The 17,662-nt window shown below is 40.4% G+C and overlaps 1 protein-coding gene across 3 annotated transcripts in view; it reads left to right on the forward strand.

Annotated features, from left to right (window-relative positions):
* The first annotated feature begins 2,496 nt into the window (after window positions 1-2,496).
* PPP2R2A (protein phosphatase 2 regulatory subunit Balpha) overlaps window positions 2,497-17,662 on the forward strand; it is a 77,597-nt gene continuing 62,431 nt past the window's right edge. Inside the window, exons 1-2 of one of the 3 annotated variants that reach the window (XM_043453674.1) lie at window positions 2,497-2,818; window positions 4,671-4,745. In XM_043453674.1, coding sequence (XP_043309609.1) covers window positions 2,812-2,818; window positions 4,671-4,745 — 82 coding nt within the window. In that variant the 5' untranslated portion in view covers window positions 2,497-2,811. Of the gene's footprint in view, window positions 2,819-4,197; window positions 4,342-4,670; window positions 4,746-17,662 lie in introns of those variants that run through there. The other 2 variants (XM_043453673.1, XM_043453672.1) reach the window with 2 other exon arrangements.

Here is a 17,662-nt window from a genome sequence, read left to right on the forward strand (position 1 = left end):
AGATGTATTCATTCATCCACCAATCCAACAAATTATGTGGCTGATGATATGGAGATGATTAAAACAAATCTCCTGCCCTCACAGAACTCAGTCTAGTAACAGACACATATTTAGGTGATTCTAACATAATCAAGTAAGAGAGAAGGGCATTAGATTTTATGAGACTATTTCGGAAGGATACCCAACACAGCTGAAGGTGAAAGGGAGCAGGATCCTATGGTCCTGCCCGAACCCCCTCCGCACCCCCACAACCCCTCCTGAGTCCTCAACCTGTCTTCTGTCTGTGGAAAACTTTAGTCAAGAATAAATTTAATCAGAGACCTGAGAAATAGGGAAACAAAGGAAAACAATCAAAGGAGACTAAAAAGAATAACGTACTCATTAAGCATAGTTAAGGACTTTTAGTTCTTTCTCAAAGGGCCATAGATAATATTCTGAGCCATAATCTGTAAGCTGTCTTATAGATATTCAAACACCATGTGGAGACATAAACTACTTGATGACAAGAGTATACCCAGGACATGAGCTGCCACAATTTCAAGAACTGATCACAAAGAAATGGGAACAAATGACCCTGGAACTGAAGATTAACTGTACAACAATCTAGATGACACACTGCATTGAAGTTTTTTTTTCTTTTTTTGCATTGAAGTTTTGTATCTTACAGGTAGCTGAAAGTTATACAGGGTGGATTTTTAGTTTGGGTTTGTTCATTGGTTAAGCGAGAAATACTAATGTAGAAATGGAGACATAATACAACACTGCAGCTGTTCCATCTGGAGGAATTTTGAAACTTGCTTTTTGCTCAGATGGTAAAGAATCCACCTGCAATGCAGGAGACCCAGGTTTGATCTCTGGGTCAGGAAGCTCCCCTGGAGAAGGAAATGGCAACCCATTCCAGTAATCTTGCCTGGAGAACCCTATGGACAGAGGAGCCTGGCACGGCTACAGTTCACGGAGTTGCAAAAAAGAGTCGGGCACAACTGAGCGACTAACAGTTTACAATCAAACTCTTCTGCAGATCAACAATAAGGCAGCTGGGCTTTCCCGGTGGCTCAGTGGTAAAAAGTCGGCCTGCCAAAACAGGAGACACAGGTTTGATCCCTGGTCTGGGAGGATTCCACATGCCGTGGAGCAACTAAGCCTGTGAGCCACAGCTATTGAGCCTGTGCTCTAGAGCCCGGAGCAGCAACTGCTGAAGCCCAGGGCTCCCTAGAGCTAGTGCTCCACAAGATAAGCCACAGCAAAGAGAAGCCCAAGCTCGGCGGCTAGAGAGGAGCCCAAGCTCCCCACTCCCGCAACTAGAGGAAAGTCCCAGCAGCAAGAAAGACCCAGTACAGCCATCTCTCCGCCCCCCGAAAAAGAAGAATTACGCAGAAAGTGGAAATAATGTGGAGGAGGTGCAGACAATCATAAACTTTCCTTTGGTCTCTGAATGCCTTATCACCCTTTTCTGCCTTAAGGTCAAATCCTGGATGTTTTTCGAGGTGTTTTTTATGTGGAAATCGTGGTTCTCTATTCTGTAGGAGTATTGCAAAGACTGAGATATGTAATGTGTATGTCTTTAGGGGCTGCATGCATTATTAGCCCATCTTTTAAAGAAGTACGCATCCTCTCTGGACTGATGGGTGTTTCCAGTTTATTTTTATCCTTAAACCTTCTAACTCCACTGAAGATGCTTTCAATACAAATCTAATAATACCGGCAGCTCACGTTTATCACGTACTCAAATCATTTAATCTTTGAAACAATCCTATAAGGTAGGATTGTTACCCTCATTTCCTGCGTGGAGTCAGAATCTGCTGCGTGGTTTCAGAGCTCAGCACTTAACTACTGTTTCTGCACTTTTGGCGGAACAGATCTGGGTCACCTTTTCGACCATAATCTACTAGCAAACTCAGTTTTCCTTTTTGAAACCATTCTCAACTGCCTTCACTTAGCAAGGGCTCTCGCCTACGTTCCCGGGTCCAAGAGAAGGTAATTTAATTCACCCAGATGGCACCCGCCCAGCCACGTCCTTCTCAGATTCGCGAACTTTCACCTTGGCTGAGCAGCGAGTCTGCACCACCGTCCCTTTATTTTACCGGTCTCGGAGCTGCCCGATAGTCATTATTTTAAGTAGAAATACAGTACGAGTATTCTCTAAAAAGACACAGGTCCCCATCAACTCTTACGAGCGAGCACGTTAAATGGACCACTGAGCCTGCCCAGAGTGCAGGCACTGGCGCGAAGGTGTGGGCACCGAAGCGCAGCAGGACCTCGGGCTGGGACCGACAGGGCGAGCACAGTGGAGGTTACAGCCAGGGACCAGAAACGCTCGGGCCAGGCCCGCTGGGACGCAGCGGGCGGAGCGGGGCGGGGCGGGGCGGGAAGGGGCGGGGCCAGGAGCCCGCCGGGCAGCTCCCCCGCCCCTCCCCCTCCGCTCCCCTCCACAGCCCCGCCCCGCCCCTCCGGCCCAGCCCGGCGGCTCCGCCCTCCGGGTGACGTCACTGGCCAGGCCAGCCGGCGCCATTTTGAAAGTGGAGTCGCCTGCCCTGCCGCTGCCGCCGCCGTCGCTGTCGTAGCCGCCGCCGCCGCCGCCGCCGCCGCTGGAGAAGGAGCAAGAGTGGGGAAGCCCCTGAGTGAAATCCACCATCCCGCCGCCTGGTCTGCCCGCCCCTCCTTCCTTCTCCCCCGACCCCTGCCCCCTCCCCCCACAGGTGCCATCCGCCGCCATCCGCCCTCTCTACCCCCCCATCCCCAGGTGAGGGGGGTGAGTTCAGGAAGCGGAGACCCCGAGGAACCCAGCCGGGTCACCATTTGCAGCGCAACATGGCAGGTAAAGGAGAAATCACCCTCTCCACTGACAAGGCACCGCTTCCTTCCTCCTCCCTCCATCACCCCCTAGCGACCGCCTGCGCCTGTCGGAGAGCCACGGGGCGCCCCTCGGATTTCAGGGAATTGGTCGGGTGGGGTGGGGGTGGGGAGGGTTCTGGGGAGGCGAGTGGTCGCTGTGGCATCGCAGTGGCTTTTAAAATGAGGGCTGGCGCCTGGGCATGGGTGGGGGTGGGGTATGTGCCGGCGAGCCGAGGGGTAAGGCGTGGGTGGGGCGGGGTGGGGGCGACCGCCGATTTGTCCCTGCGGCCTGGGAGCCGGGAGAAACCTCCGCCCCCGCGCCCCCCTGGGGGGCTTTTTTGCGGCTCTTCCTTCCGGTAATTCCTATTTTTCTCCCTTCTGCAAGCCTTCTCCGGTGTTTCTACAAATAAATCTATTTTGCACCGAGAAGGAAGAGTGCTTTACAAGTTAAAATACAATGGGGACATAGTGTATTTCTTTCCACTGTGGGTACGTATATTTTTGAGACTAAGCCTGAATTTTTTGGGGGGTCTGGAACCATTCTCCCTTTGGTTTCTTACCCTTTACATCCAAAGATGTAAAGGCCTCTAATACAGCAAGTTGTGTGAAAAATGTAATTTAAACTTAGGTTTTGCATGTTAGCTTTTGTGCAGATGTCCTTTTCCCAAAAGGGTTTCATGGAGTTAGTTAAAATAGTTGTGGAGTTCAGAGATATAAATAGCCAACGGAGGAGAGATTTAGGTAAAAGCTTGGAGGGGGAAAAAGATGCAGAGAGAAAACCAGGTTGGAATATTTAGCAAGGAATGGAGGTGAAGGGGGAGAAAGGCAATTGCTTCGAGGATTATTTTTGTACATTTTGATGTTGCTGAATATCGTCCTTCATGTAGTAGAATCAATTCTAGATTTCGATCCAGTGTCTTGATAGATGCAGGACATTTTCCTCCGTGCTTGAAAGTGGAATAGAAACATTTAGGGACTAAACCCGTTTTCTGTGCTTACATCAATATTTAGACAGATCACTAAACCTGTAAAAAAGTTAACACGTTGGATCGGCTTAGGGTTTGCTGTGAATAAGTTGCTTTTTGGCCTCGTTGAATAATTATGTGAAATTACAGTTGTTTTGTTTTGCACAAGATGATGACAAATGAGCAGAATTCATTCTTTGCAAGGTCCTTGGGCTTCTGAGGGATTAGGTGAAGGGGAGGCGAAACAAGCTTCCTGTGGCCGTCCCTTCAGGAGCATTCAATTCAGTTTCTCTTCCTCTCAGTCTGGAGCCAGTGATTTGCTGGTAATGAACTGCAAAGAAATGGGTGGTGAGGTTGTGTTTGCTGTATGTGCGCCTGTGGTGATAGGGTTCATATGAATCACTGCTCCTCACCCAGGCAGTAATGTTCCTGAAGTTTTCTCTTCGTTCCGTGTTTTATGGTAGCTTAACCTTATTAACTCTTCTACAGGCTTTTGTACCCCTAAAGAAAAACTCTGACTTTTGGTATTTACGTTTTTCTGGTAGGTCTTGCTTGAAGTGAGGCTTTTACTGTATTTGAGGGGAAGGAAAACTGGAAGGAAAGTTCTGCACTCGTATACAGGGGTGATGATAGTACATGGACGATAAATATTTCAGACCTGGAATCTCTCTTTTGAACACAATACCAACTGTTGGGGACTAACCTTTTTCCAAATTAGTGCTCTGGGGTGGTGGTTGTATCTGTGGGAACTGCCAGGCGGTTAGTCTCATGCCGACCGTGGATACATGCCGACCGTGGATACCATCGCTGTGTTTACGAGAGTAAACATGAACAGAACTCAGTTTTAATTGGTATGTTTTCTTTTTCCAGGAGCTGGAGGAGGGAATGATATTCAGTGGTGTTTTTCTCAGGTGAAAGGAGCAGTAGATGATGATGTAGCAGAAGGTAAGAGAGCTTTTAATAATGCAGAATTTGGATATAGAATCTTTTCAAAATCTCGGTTGCTGAAGGACTTCCTAGCAGCTGAGTCTGTATTAGTTTAAGGACGTTTTATGTTTGTTGTCCAAGCAGTGGGAGAACAGTTTTAAAAGGTAGTCTTAAAATATTTTATTGTTTATGCTGTGTTTTATTATTTTTTTCCTGATTAAAATGAGTAGCACTAGATAATGATGTATATAAAACTGTCATAAGAAGAATCTAAGGTCCATATGGTAAAGGTGTCTTTGCTGTGTAAATTTCGTGTACCAATAAATGGTGATACACTTTCATGGTTATGCACCGTATTTTTAGAGATAGCATTTTTCATTTTTAAGGGGGGTTTTTAGTTTTGTTTTTTTTTTACTTGCCTACTTTGAGAGTGTGGTGTTGAAATTGGCGTATTCTGTGAAGAAGTGCTGGCTCTAATGATGCCTTTAATTGTCTTTTAAAGGTTAATTTAGGTGGATAAGAAGAGACAAGTGTAATGGATATAGAACATGTCTTCTGTATTCTTAGAAACTGGATTTGATCAGTTGAATTGCTTAAGTATTTATTTTTCTCCCAGATTTGTTGATGAGCATATTTCAGAATTCTCAAATTTTGAAACTTCAAGATTTTTGATTTTTGATGGCATTTGAGATGGTCTTAGATGGAGGAGACATTTTTCATAAAGTAGTTGTATTACATCATTGTTCAGAAATATTAAGGTATGAATTTTAATAGTATTCTGTGTCTTGAATTACAGTAGGAATTGTCTAAAACTCAGATAAATTAAAATAGGTACTTTTAATTTTCAAAAATTTGTTTAGTGAAAATTTATAAATTCTCTAGATTGTGTTGTCCTCATGATAAGATCCTGTTTGACCTCCTGTCAGTGTGCTGTTGGTTCTGACAGTTTTCCGGGTGATGCTAGGATGATGGCCTGTGTTGAGCCAGTTGAATGCTTGGGTTTGCTTGTGTCAGTGTCATTCCGATTAAATACCTGATCAGAGCTCGTGGAGTCCTGTGGGGGAGCCAGCTGGCTTCCGTGGCACTTGAGACAGGTCTGTCACGTTTCTTTCTCTTGAATCCTCATCCGTTTTGCAGATGAGAAACTGGAAGCTTAAAGGAGTTGAGACTCACTGCTGGTCATACAAATAGTGCAAATCAAGGTTGTCTGGTGAAGCCTGTGGCGTCCAGCTTGTGCAGAGAAAGAAATCCTAAGTTCCAGGGAGGAGTCATGTGTTACTCATTTTGTAACTCCATTACCTGTTGAACAGTAGGCACTCAAATATTGGATCATTAGTTCTGTGCTGTTGTGTAATACACACCAAGTTATGAAAGTGCTGGATCCTTGAAAAACATTCCTTTGTTGATTTCCATTTATTCCCTTTATCAGAGGTCTGCTGGGGGCCTGCTAAACATGCTAGGGGTCCAATGTGTCTAGAATATAAACCCTGCCCCGAAGGAGTTCATAGTTTGCTTGTTAAACAGGCAAAGACCACATGAATTTTATTTAATCAGAAGAAATTGATGAGTTCAAACTTAACCTAACTGAACCAAATGATAGTTTGTGACATATATGATGGATCAGTAAGAGTTTTCTTTTGCTAATACTTAGTAGCTGCATTTTGCTACTGATTCATTACATAATTTTCATCTGAGGTTGTTAAGTTACTTTTAACACACAGTACACTCTTGGCATTTTAACTTGCTGAAATGTGGTATGTATTATTTTAATAAAAACATGATTTATTCTAGTACCTGTGTCCATACAAATGTAGTAAGTATAAAAAACACTCAGTTTTCAAGCTTTAATTTGGGTATTTTTGCATACTATAGTTTGCATACTATGGTCTGATATGTTTATTTTACTAAGAAAAGGTTTATTTTTCTGAAATAAAATAAGATTAATACATTTCCCCCTGGCTTCAGAGTGTGATCTGTAAATGATTACATCTGGGTCAGTCTTTGGCTTGCCTGCTTTCTGTTAACGATACATCCCAAGTTCTTTTCCATCAAAGGCTCCAAATTGTCTTTTCCTCCTACACACAGTCAGCTGTCATGGCGTACCCTTTTTACCTCTGTAATGCTTTAATCTTCTTTCCGTGCCCACTTTCACCTTGGTTAAGGTTCTCAGTATTTCTCGTCAGGATTGCTGTAACTTCCTAAATGATTCCTTGCTTCTTGTTAAACGTTTTGCTTTTTAAGTGCTGCCCAAGTTTATTTTCCTTAGACATTTTTAGTGGTCACTGTATCCACAGGATTATGAATTACCCTCAGATATTTTAGCGTAGAATGTGAGATGAGACTTCTCACCAGTATGACTCCTACTTCGTTAAGCTTCTTTGCCAGTGTGTTTTACTATCCAGGTGAATGGATACTGTTCTTCAGACAAGTCCTGTACATTCTTATTTTGAGGTCTTCGTTTTGTTTTCGTTTTTCGCGCTTCTTCCCATGGAATGCCTGACACTCCTCCCACTCTTCTCTTATCAGAGTCATATTCATCCTTCAAGTCACGTCTGTAACCCTTATACTCATCTCACTTTTCCAGAAATATTTAAAATCTTCCTTCTTAGCACTTTGTATCTATAATATTTAGTACCCCCAACCTTCACTGTTGCACTGAAGCTTAGTGCAGGACTGCTGTATCTTTGTCCTCTATGTGGGACTTTCTACATAAAAACTGCTGTGCTTAGAGCAAAGCCTGGAACCCGGTAGGTGTTCAGTGTTTATTGAATGAAGGGATAAAAATGTACTGTTATGGGGTTATGAAGGAAGACAAATATGGGTGAAAAATAGGATGATTGAGACACACTTTTTACTTGGCAGCTTTTTAAGTGGATTGATGATACATATATAGCCGTATAATAGGAAGAAGTGAGGAGACCGTGAGTTTCTATCCTAGTAACAGGCTAGTATATGTCACTCTGGGTTCCAGTATGCTTAGCCTTAAGAAAACAGAACTGGATTAGGTGATTGCTGTTGTTTCTGGTCCTCTAATCTTATTAATTCTCAAAGATGTCTTAGAAAAGAGACAGCCTCATAGTGTTACTACTGGTAAGTTAAGTTGGTTGAGATGTTGGATTCTCGGGGCCTTCGTTTAAAAAGAAGACGACAGTGGTCTTGGTTACTCAGGACTCAGGATTTTTCCTTAAGTACACTTCAGAACATTTCAGGGGGACTTTCCTGATGGGTCATATGGTAAAGAATCTGCCTGCAATGCGGGGGACCCAGGTTCGATCCCTGGGTTGGGAAGATTCCCCTGGAGAATCGAATGGCTACCCACTCCAGTATTCTTGCCTGGAGAATCCCCGGGACGGAGGAGCCTGGAGGACCACAGTCTATGGGGTCGCTAAGAGTCAGACACGACTGGGCGACTGTCACATTTCAGAACTGAGACAGAATTTGGACATTTGATCATATACTCTTATTGTCCTTTGGTCCAAGTAGGCCCTTGGACGTTTACAGCCAGTGTTGGGGTACTTATTCCGTGCCCTGTGCTCTTTAGGCACTTCAAGTCGTTTACCTGTGATGTAGCTGCTTGTCTTGGAGAAGGATGAGGCACTAAAACGCCTACCACTCACGTAGTCGCATGTCATGTAGTTTTTATTTTAGCCTTCATGGTAGCTTTAGCTGCATTTTACCATATCTTCCGCTTAAGTTTTTCCTTGGTTGACGGCTGTTCTCTCATGAGACAGTAGTTTGAGCACAGACTCCGTGCTAGGCTGCATGGTTGGAATACTGCCCAGCTGCTTGATAGCTGTGTGGTCCTGGGCAAGTACCTGAGCCTCTTTGTACCTGTTTTTCCTTGTGTGAAACGAGGATGACAGTGAAATGTGTCCTATGAAGTTGTTTTGATGATTAAATAAGCTAATATTCCTAGAAAAGAAACCCAGCACATAATAAGGGTTTAGCTCTTGTTATTACTTGAACATTTATGGTGAGTAAGGGACAGGAGGAAACTGGGCAGTTGTGTTTAAAGGCAACTGAAAACTTACCAAAGTGAGAGAACGGTGTGTGTGTGTTTGAACTCTGTATGAGTGGAATCAAAGAATATGTATAAATGGGATGGTGAATTGACCTGGATGGTGGTTGTACAGACGTTTGTAATAATTGATTCATTTTAGTTTTCTATATTTGGTAGATTTCACAGTAAAAAAGTTTCTAAAAAATCCAATACTGTACTGAAGGGTTTAGAATGAAAAACAACAGTCCCTTCCACACTCTCTCATATCCTCTCTAGTCCCTCTCGTAAGGGCAGTTACATTGAACTCTTCTTCTAGCTGTATTCCGTTGGGCTTAATTACATTTTGTTTGGTAAATAAAATGATATTTCTCTTTCTTGTTGATTTTAAACATTTCCGATTGACTTTCTTCCCTGGTAGATGAAGACTTAGCTGTTGATGTGCTTGTCCCCGTGCCCCAGTGCTACATCACATGTTATGGTCAGATTAGAAATCAGTGCTTGCATTGTCATGAGGATGCAAATAATTCATTCCTGAGCCAACACTGCTCTGTGATGTTGCTCACTTCTTGTGCATTCCTTTATTTTCCCTGAAGCTAATGATTGCCTGTTTTATAATTTGCTTAGTTCTTTTAAAATGTTTTTTAAAAAAAACTTCATAGTGGGGATTTTGAACATTACAGGAAGTAGGTGGAATAGTGTAATGAACTCCCATCACTCAACATTGACATGTGGCTGGTGCTGTGGATCTCTTGACTCCTTCCCAGCTCTTATTACTTAGTAACAGAAATATCATTGGTTTTGTTTTTAAAATCTAGATTCAACAAACTTGAAAATCAAGTTCATCATTTTAATGTGAAACAGTAAGAAACTTTTCCTAATGATTTTTTGCAGTGACAATTCTCATAATTCATTAATTTGTTCAAATTTAACTTGTGAACATAGGATTGTTAAAAATTCAGATACATGTGGGCAATCTGAAGTGTGTAATTTTGAGTAAAAAAAAAATAAGAAAAATTTAACCAATATGGTTATTTTAATTATTTTAATGCAAATTTTCACTATTTAATATTGAATATTAAATACTGAATTTTTATTATTTTCATTAAGTGTAATTTTTCTTATCTCCAAATTTGACCATCTTAAACTTTCTTTCATAGGGTATGATTTTAGGGTATGATTTTCCTACATGAGCCAGTGAAACTTGGATACAAATGCATTGCATCTTTTCAACACTACTTCCTGTTTATTTTTGGACTTAGACTTGTGGACTAGTTCTTGGGAAAAAAATCTGCAGTGGGAGAGTCTAAATACTCCCCAAGTAATGAAGTAAATAAAATTTGAGAAACAATCTTTGGGGCATCACAGAATTTCACAGTTTAAAATCCATTCAGCATGTTCAGTGCTATAGTATAACAGAACTTATCATTTGTATTCTATGTTTCTTAGAGCAGTAGGCATGTTAGATTTAGGCACTAGGGTCAGTTAGTAGAAAAAACTAGTAGAACCTAGTTTTTTGCAAATTTTAGAATATTGGCACATTGGTTGTATTCCAGAACTTAATGACTCGCGGCAAAGGTCTTACTTAATATTTTCACTTTGTAACACACGTGACTTCTTTCTCTTAACACTAGCATTACTGCTGACAGAAGTCTGGTACTAATACAGTGCCGTCACATAAAGTAGTGTCACTTTGCCCATTAAACAACATGGATGACTATTTCTCACTAGTAGTAGGCAGTATCCTTGTTTTCTCCTAAGGTACTAAGGAGTTTTTTCATACTCCTTTATTGGTTTAAAAAAGGAAAAACGAAATAATGGTGTTGATTGTCTCAGACTACTAAAATAAAACAAAAATGACACTTAGGTATTTCTCAGTACTCTCTTTTAGTGAACTACACTTTAAAATTCTTGAGAATTGTGGAATAAGCAGAATGATGAGAGATTGAAGCAAAGAATTAATTTTATTAAATCAGTTAAAAAAATTGCCATATAATTTGTATTTATACATCTGTATTTGCCTAGGTTAGTTGAGTTGCAGGGAGAAAGGTAAACTTTATTTTAAGCTTCTTATGTTGTTAAATAGGAAAATGAAAGGGTTGGAAATAGATATTTTAACTAATGCCCTCAACTGTCATCTTTTTTCCCTTCTCTTGGGTGATAATGGAGATTAAAATTGAGTAATCACAGGTCTGCAAGTTGCTCCCTTAGTAAAAGGAAAGAGAAGTAAAGGCCTGGTCATATATAAATTAGATCTCTTAATTATGTGCCAGGTGTTGTTTTAGGTGCTTTATATATATTATTAGTCTGTGAAATACATAGATGCTGCTGTTTTTCCACAGAGACAGGAAACAGGCCGGAAAGGTTAATTTACTGACTGTGTCCTTAAGCAGGTGGTGGAGCTGGGATTCTCACCTCAGAACTTTAGATTTCCCTAATGTAAGTTTATTTACTTAAAAACTTGAACTCCTTTTAGTTAAGGTGAAGGTGTTTGAGGTTGTTGGAATGTGAATGGTTTAGAGTTAATTTGTAATGCCTAGTAGATTATTGTTTTGAAGTAATTAAATCCAACTTGGAGATTTACTGAATTTTCTGCAAATGGAATTCTTAAGCTACGACATGTAATGTATGTCCTTGTACATTGGTGCATTGTCAAAACAGCGGTCATTCCATTTTGAGGTGTGGTTTGGCAGCCTCTCTTTCTAAAGGTCTCTGAAGTTGAAACTGTTTTCATAATCATACTAAGACACTGTTTGCCTTTTGCATTATGTTCACGCTTGCACCAACGATACACAAGCAGTGGTGGGTTGATCTGCTGTCTCCTTGGCATGTGTTAAGGCCTTGGCACCAAAGGGTGGTACCAGCACCCCCACGGTTACCTTAATTGCCATGTATCAGCCATTTGAAGATGCTCGCTATACTTAAGAATGTCTTTGATGAAGCAGTAAAAATGGGTTTTGTCAAGTCTCTACTATTGAAAGTCTTGATTCTTGAGTACACGTGTTGACATTCTGTGTAACAGGATGGAAAGTGCACCTGAAGTGTAAACTGGAGGACAGTGGTGGGAGGAAAAGCGTTAGTGCAGTCACTTGAGTTTCAAGATGAGCTGACTAGCTGCTTTTGGGGGACATTATTTTTACTAGAAAGAGCTATGTGTGTGTTAGTTGCTCAGGCATGTCTGACTCTGTGACTCCATGGACTGTAGCCCACCCAGTTCCTCTGTCCATGGAATTCTGTAGGCAAGAATACTAGAGTGGATTGCCATGCCCTTCTCAAGGGATCTTCCTGACCCAGGGATTGAACCCACGTCTCCTGTGTCTCTTGCATTGGAGTCAGATTCTTTACCATCTTAGCCAACAGGGGAGCCCCCATACTGACAAACTATTCAGACTTGAATATTTGGCAGACATTTTCGCAAATGAACAGTGAATCTGTTATTGCAGTGGACAGTGTTTGTTGCTCTTGATAAAATTTGAGTTTCCAAGCAAAACTCAGAAAGTATTGGAAAACATGCATCTCCTGAATTGGATAACTTCTGAATACTTACAGATATTTTAGATGAGATCAGTAGTAATATTAATGACAGTGATTTTTGATACTGTGTAATGAAATGTGTCAACATTTGGAAGATCTGCATAACTGAATCAGTATTTTTCAAATGGCCAATGCCTGTGATGTTAAAGAATTACACATAAAGAATTACACATGAGTTGAAGTGTAAGAGCATTAGGTTTTTTTTTTTAATGTATGCAATTTTATTTATTTATTTGTTGAATTTTGGCTCTGCTGGGTCTTTGTTGCTGCTTGGGCTTTTGTGGTGAGCAGGGGCCACTCTAGTTGCGGTGCGTGGGCTTCTCATTGTGGTAGCTTCTCTTGTATTGGAGCACCAGCCTGAGGTGTACTGGCTTCAGTAGTTGCAGCACATGGCCTCAGACGTTCCGACTTCCAGGCTGGATTTTAATATAACAGACAACTGGTAATGATTTCAGATTCCACAAACCTTTAAGAAACTGTCACATGTTGAGTTTTGTGATAGTATCAAAGGGATATCTGTAACTACCTGAAAATCCTGGAAACTGTTCCTGCCTTCCCAACCACATACCTGAGTAAGGCTGGATTTCTTCATATATTTAACTTACACAACATGATGTAGTATGTTGAATGCAGAAGCAGTTGAGAGAATCTCAGCATCTTTTGTTAAGCGAGACATTGAAAAGATTTGCAGCAATGTAAACGCCATTCTTCACACTAAATTTGGGGGGAGGGGAGATAGTCTTTTTCTTTTTGTAACTTCTTTGTTAATGTGTAGGGCTGCTTATTACATTTTTAAATGAATAAATATTTTAAAAGGCCTTTGGGGGGGTCCTCAGATTTTAATAGTGTAAGGAAATCCTGCTATCCAGAAATAGCTTACAACTGTGGGTTTAGTCTGTTAATTTCATTGTACCTTTGCTTTAGATGAGTCTCCTGAACTAGAAGATAAGTGAACAAACAGAAAGAATCATAAAGTGCTGCTTTTGTGCGTGAATGTTTAAAGCTTTCCTTTAACTTCAGATTGTTTCAGCTTACTCCCTTGCTGCTGTTTAGGTACCAAATTAAATATGCCTAAAGTTTTTTAGGGGTTTTTGTCACTATCTCTGATGAGGTCCACTATCATTAATACTTAATGTAGGATTAAAAATTCCTTAATGCCTAGTCTGCTGCCATTTCTGGGTTGGCTGCCTGGTCATTAGAAATGAGTTGGTGCCCTTGCCACTGTGTTTTATTTTGAACCCAACATGTAGCAGTTTTATGTGGTTCTTTTTTTTCCTCCCCTTGTGAGAGCTGCACAGAATTGGCATGGTAACTATTTCTCAATTCTTAAGGGAGAGGAAAGGAGAAGGAACAGTGTTTTTCTTTAAATTCTGCTTTAAAGTACAACATAATCCTATTTTTAAATAGTTGCTGAGTTTTCCATTCTAAGAATGCAGTCTCAACTATTTATTCCTTAGTATTTTCAGTATTTTTGTGGGTATTTTTCTATCCTTTTTAAAAATTTGTCAACCTGTGTATGACTTTTAAAACTAGCTTTACTAGTTTTCCATCCATGTTTAAACACTGAGCTTATTTAAAAAAAACCAATTAATTTTTTACTAATATGGACATTTTTAATGTTAGCTGTAGTTGATTAAAATGTCATCTAGATCTTTGCCTGTGACATATGTGGAATTCTTGGCAATTTATTATTGAGTGCTTCTGTGTATACTGTCCCATGGTCAGACTTTTGTAATTTCAGTTTCTGTATGTTGACTTTCTTTCTGAATGCTCACATATTAACTGGAATTTTCTTTTCCGAAGTCCTTGAATGATCTCTTTTGTCCAGTTTGAGGGGACTCATGGACCAGTGACCCTCTTTAAGAACCCCCACTTTAATCTAAAAATTTGTCTGTGTCTAATTTGCCTATATGGTTAATTTGGAGGAGTCAAGGATATTTTATATGAGAACGATAGTTTTTAATAAGCCTATTAAGAGGATTATTCTTAGGAATCTTTTTAGTATTTACTCTCATATAATTTTAGAGGGATGAATCTTCTAAGATATTGGATTTGACAGCTTTAGTGTAGTCTCATTTTAATTTTTTTTAATTGAAAAGCTGTTGTCTCTTTAACAGTAGATAAAAATATTAGAGGATATATTGGATTTTTTACTTGATTTCTTGTTTATACTTCATTCAGAAGGAATCTCAATTTTCCTCAGTATATTAAAAAGGGATTGGTGGGAACATTTTTAAAATTATTTGGACTTCTGAAACAATGTTACCTTTTAGAACTTGCCATTGTAGAATTTCAGGTCTGCTCTGTGAAAGTGGAAACAACCTTTTTGGTGTTAAACATGCATGCACACACACCTCCCACCTCCCCACTCCGCCCAGTTTATCTCAAGGTGAGAGTCTTGTGGGCCTGAAGTAGGTGTGTTTTTAAAATAGCATAAGTGGAATCTTTAATATTTGCTATTGGCTAATAGATTGAGAAGGCTGTATTTCAAGAAAACAAGCTGTGGTAAGCAATCAGTAATTCTTGTCAAAGTCCTTTCCTAGGGATGCAACATTAAAAATGATTATTATCAGACTTGGTGGTAGAGAAGGGATGGCTCCTGGTCTTCTTTCTTTCCTTGAAAGGAGAGTTATTTTTTTCCTAGCAGCAAAACTTCTTTAAGTATTTTTTAGCACCTTGATATTTTTATGTATTTTGCACTGTAAAAAAGCCCACAAGTTTACTATTGTAGCCATTTTTAAAGGTATAGTTCAGTGGTGCCAACTGTATTCACATTATTGTGAAACAGGTTTCCAGAACTACTTCATCTGCAAAACAGATACTGGACCCTTGAAACAACTCGCCATTCTCTCCTCCCCTCACTCCTGTATCCATCAGGCTGCTTTCTGTGAATTTGACTACTTCAAATACTTTATACCAGTGGAATCATAGTATTTGTTTTTTCGAGACTGGCTTATTTCATGTCCTCAGGGCTCACCCATGCTGTAGCTTACGGCGGCATCTCCTTCCTTTTCAAGGCTGAACCACATTCCCTGTGTGTGTGTCCCACAGTTTTCATTCATCTTTGACAGACACTTGGGTGGTTTCCACCCCTTAGCTGTTGTGTGCTGCCAACCTCTTTATAGATAGACCTGGGGTTCTGTGGGGAGGGGCGTCCTAAAGTTTCTGTAAGTGGTTGGAGGTAGACAGGAAGAGCCCTAAGCAGAAAATGGAAGTGTCAGAGAATATTGAAAAATACAGGTTGTTACTGCTGTGATACAAGTCTGTTATCCCAGATTAACAGTTTGGGGACAAGAACTGGGTTATTTTGTAGGCCATTTCAGGATAAGATTAAGCAAAATCTACATTTTTGACCAGAGTTTCACTTTATTTGTTTTGCAGTTTCTGGTTAAAAGTAGAAAATCTCATGGATTTTATGTCACATTTCATTACTGTAAAACAATAAAGACAGTACTTTGTTTTGTGTGTATTTTAATTAGGCAAAGTCTTCAGCATAATAGGAAAATTTGATAACTACATTGCATTTCTTTGTAATGAAATTGTAGATAAGGAATGACCAAGGTTGCATTTCTTAACAAGCCTTTGAGGTCGATATAGTCATTTTGTACAGAAGGACACTGAAGCTGAAAGAAGTTGAGGATGTTAATCTAAGATTATCAGTTAGTCAGAAAAACTATTCTGTCTGCCTTTAAGGCTCCCATGTTGCTTCTCCGTGGTTCACTTTTAAAAAATACTATTTAAATCTAAATCACTGGTTCTCATAGGGAGTAGTGCTCTGGTGAGACCCTAATTATTCATCCACCAGTCAAAAAGTATTTGTTGAGTGCCCAGTATTTTGGAGAATGTGAGGGAAATCGAAGACATGGTTCTGTCACTTTAGGTATATTAAGAAAGGTCAGTTTTATTACAGTAAGCATTCTCCATAATACACTGTGGCCTTTGGTATTAACTAGTTCATATTACCAGGAGATCCTTGACTAACCCTATGTAAAAGTTTTATAGATAATGCTGGGGTGTGAGTAGTAAATTAATTCCCACGTTCCAGGTTGAGGTTACTCTGCCTGATACTGAGATGGTGTTTAGTACAATACTTAGTTGTTCAAAAAAAATCACAATTATCTCAAGTCTTTTTTAAGACATAACTATGTCTTTGTGGTTACAAATGGTTGTGAGTTGGATTTACTAATGAATAAAACTGAAGATTTCTCCAGACAGATGTTTGTGGTAGTTTACATGCCCTTTTGTCTCTTTCCTTTGTATCCTATGTTTCAAAACCTTCATTTGAAATTTTGGCAGTTCCTTAAAAAGTTAAACACCTATTTGCTATAACCCAGCAATTCTACCTCTATGTATATACCTCAGGGAATTGGAAACTTGTGTCCACAAAACTTGTACATGAATATTTATAGCAACATTGTTCTGAATAGCCAAAAAGTGGAAACAGAGCTGGTATCTGCCAACTGGTGATGCATAAAGAAAAGGTGATGTAGCCATTGTTATTGTTGTTGTTCAGTAGCTATGAGACAGTAAATTTCTGTCGTTGGAGCCACCTGTGGTATTTTGTCATGGTGGCCCCCGCAAACTAACACAGGATTTTTGTTGTTCAGTCGCTAAGTTTTGTTCGACTCTTTGGGACCCCATGAACTGCAGTACACTAGGCTCCTCTGTCCTCTGCTATCTCCCAGAGTTTCTTTGGATTCATGTCCTTTGAGTCGGTGATCATATCTAACCATCTCATCCTCTGCCACCCCCTTTTCCTTTTGCTTTCAGTCTTTCTTTTCCAGTGAGTTGGCTCTTCACATCAGGTAGCCAAAGTATCAATATCAGTCCTTCCAATGAATATTTAGGGTTGATTTCCTTTGGGATTGACTGGTTTGCTCTCTCCTTGCAGTCCAGGGGACTCTTGAGAGTTTTCTCCAGCACCATGGTTTGAAAGCATGAGTTCTTTGGTGCTCAGCCTTCATGGTCCAACTCTCACATCCATACATGACTACTGGAAGAACCACAGCTTTGACTATACTGACCTTTGTCGACGAAGTGATGCGAGGTTTCTGCTTTTTAATGTGTGTCTAGGTTTGTCATAGCTTTCCTTCCAAGGAGCAAGCATCTTTTAGTTTGTAGCCACACTGGAACATTGTATAGCCATAGAAAGGAACAAAGGACTGGTATATGCGGCAATGTGGATGAACTTTGAAAACATGCTAAGTGAAGAAGCAGTCACAGAACCCACATGTAACATGGTTCTGTATTTACATAATGTCCAGAATAGACAAATATGTTGAGACAGAAAATAAACTAGTGGTTGCTAGGGCTTTGAAGGATGGGAGAAAGGGAAGTGGCTACCAGTAGATACAGCATTTCTCTAAGGGATGATGGAAGCATTCTGGAATTAGAAAAGTGATGA

Source organism: Cervus canadensis, chromosome 30, assembly GCF_019320065.1.
Source record: "Cervus canadensis isolate Bull #8, Minnesota chromosome 30, ASM1932006v1, whole genome shotgun sequence".
NCBI classification, from domain to species: domain Eukaryota; kingdom Metazoa; phylum Chordata; class Mammalia; order Artiodactyla; family Cervidae; genus Cervus; species Cervus canadensis.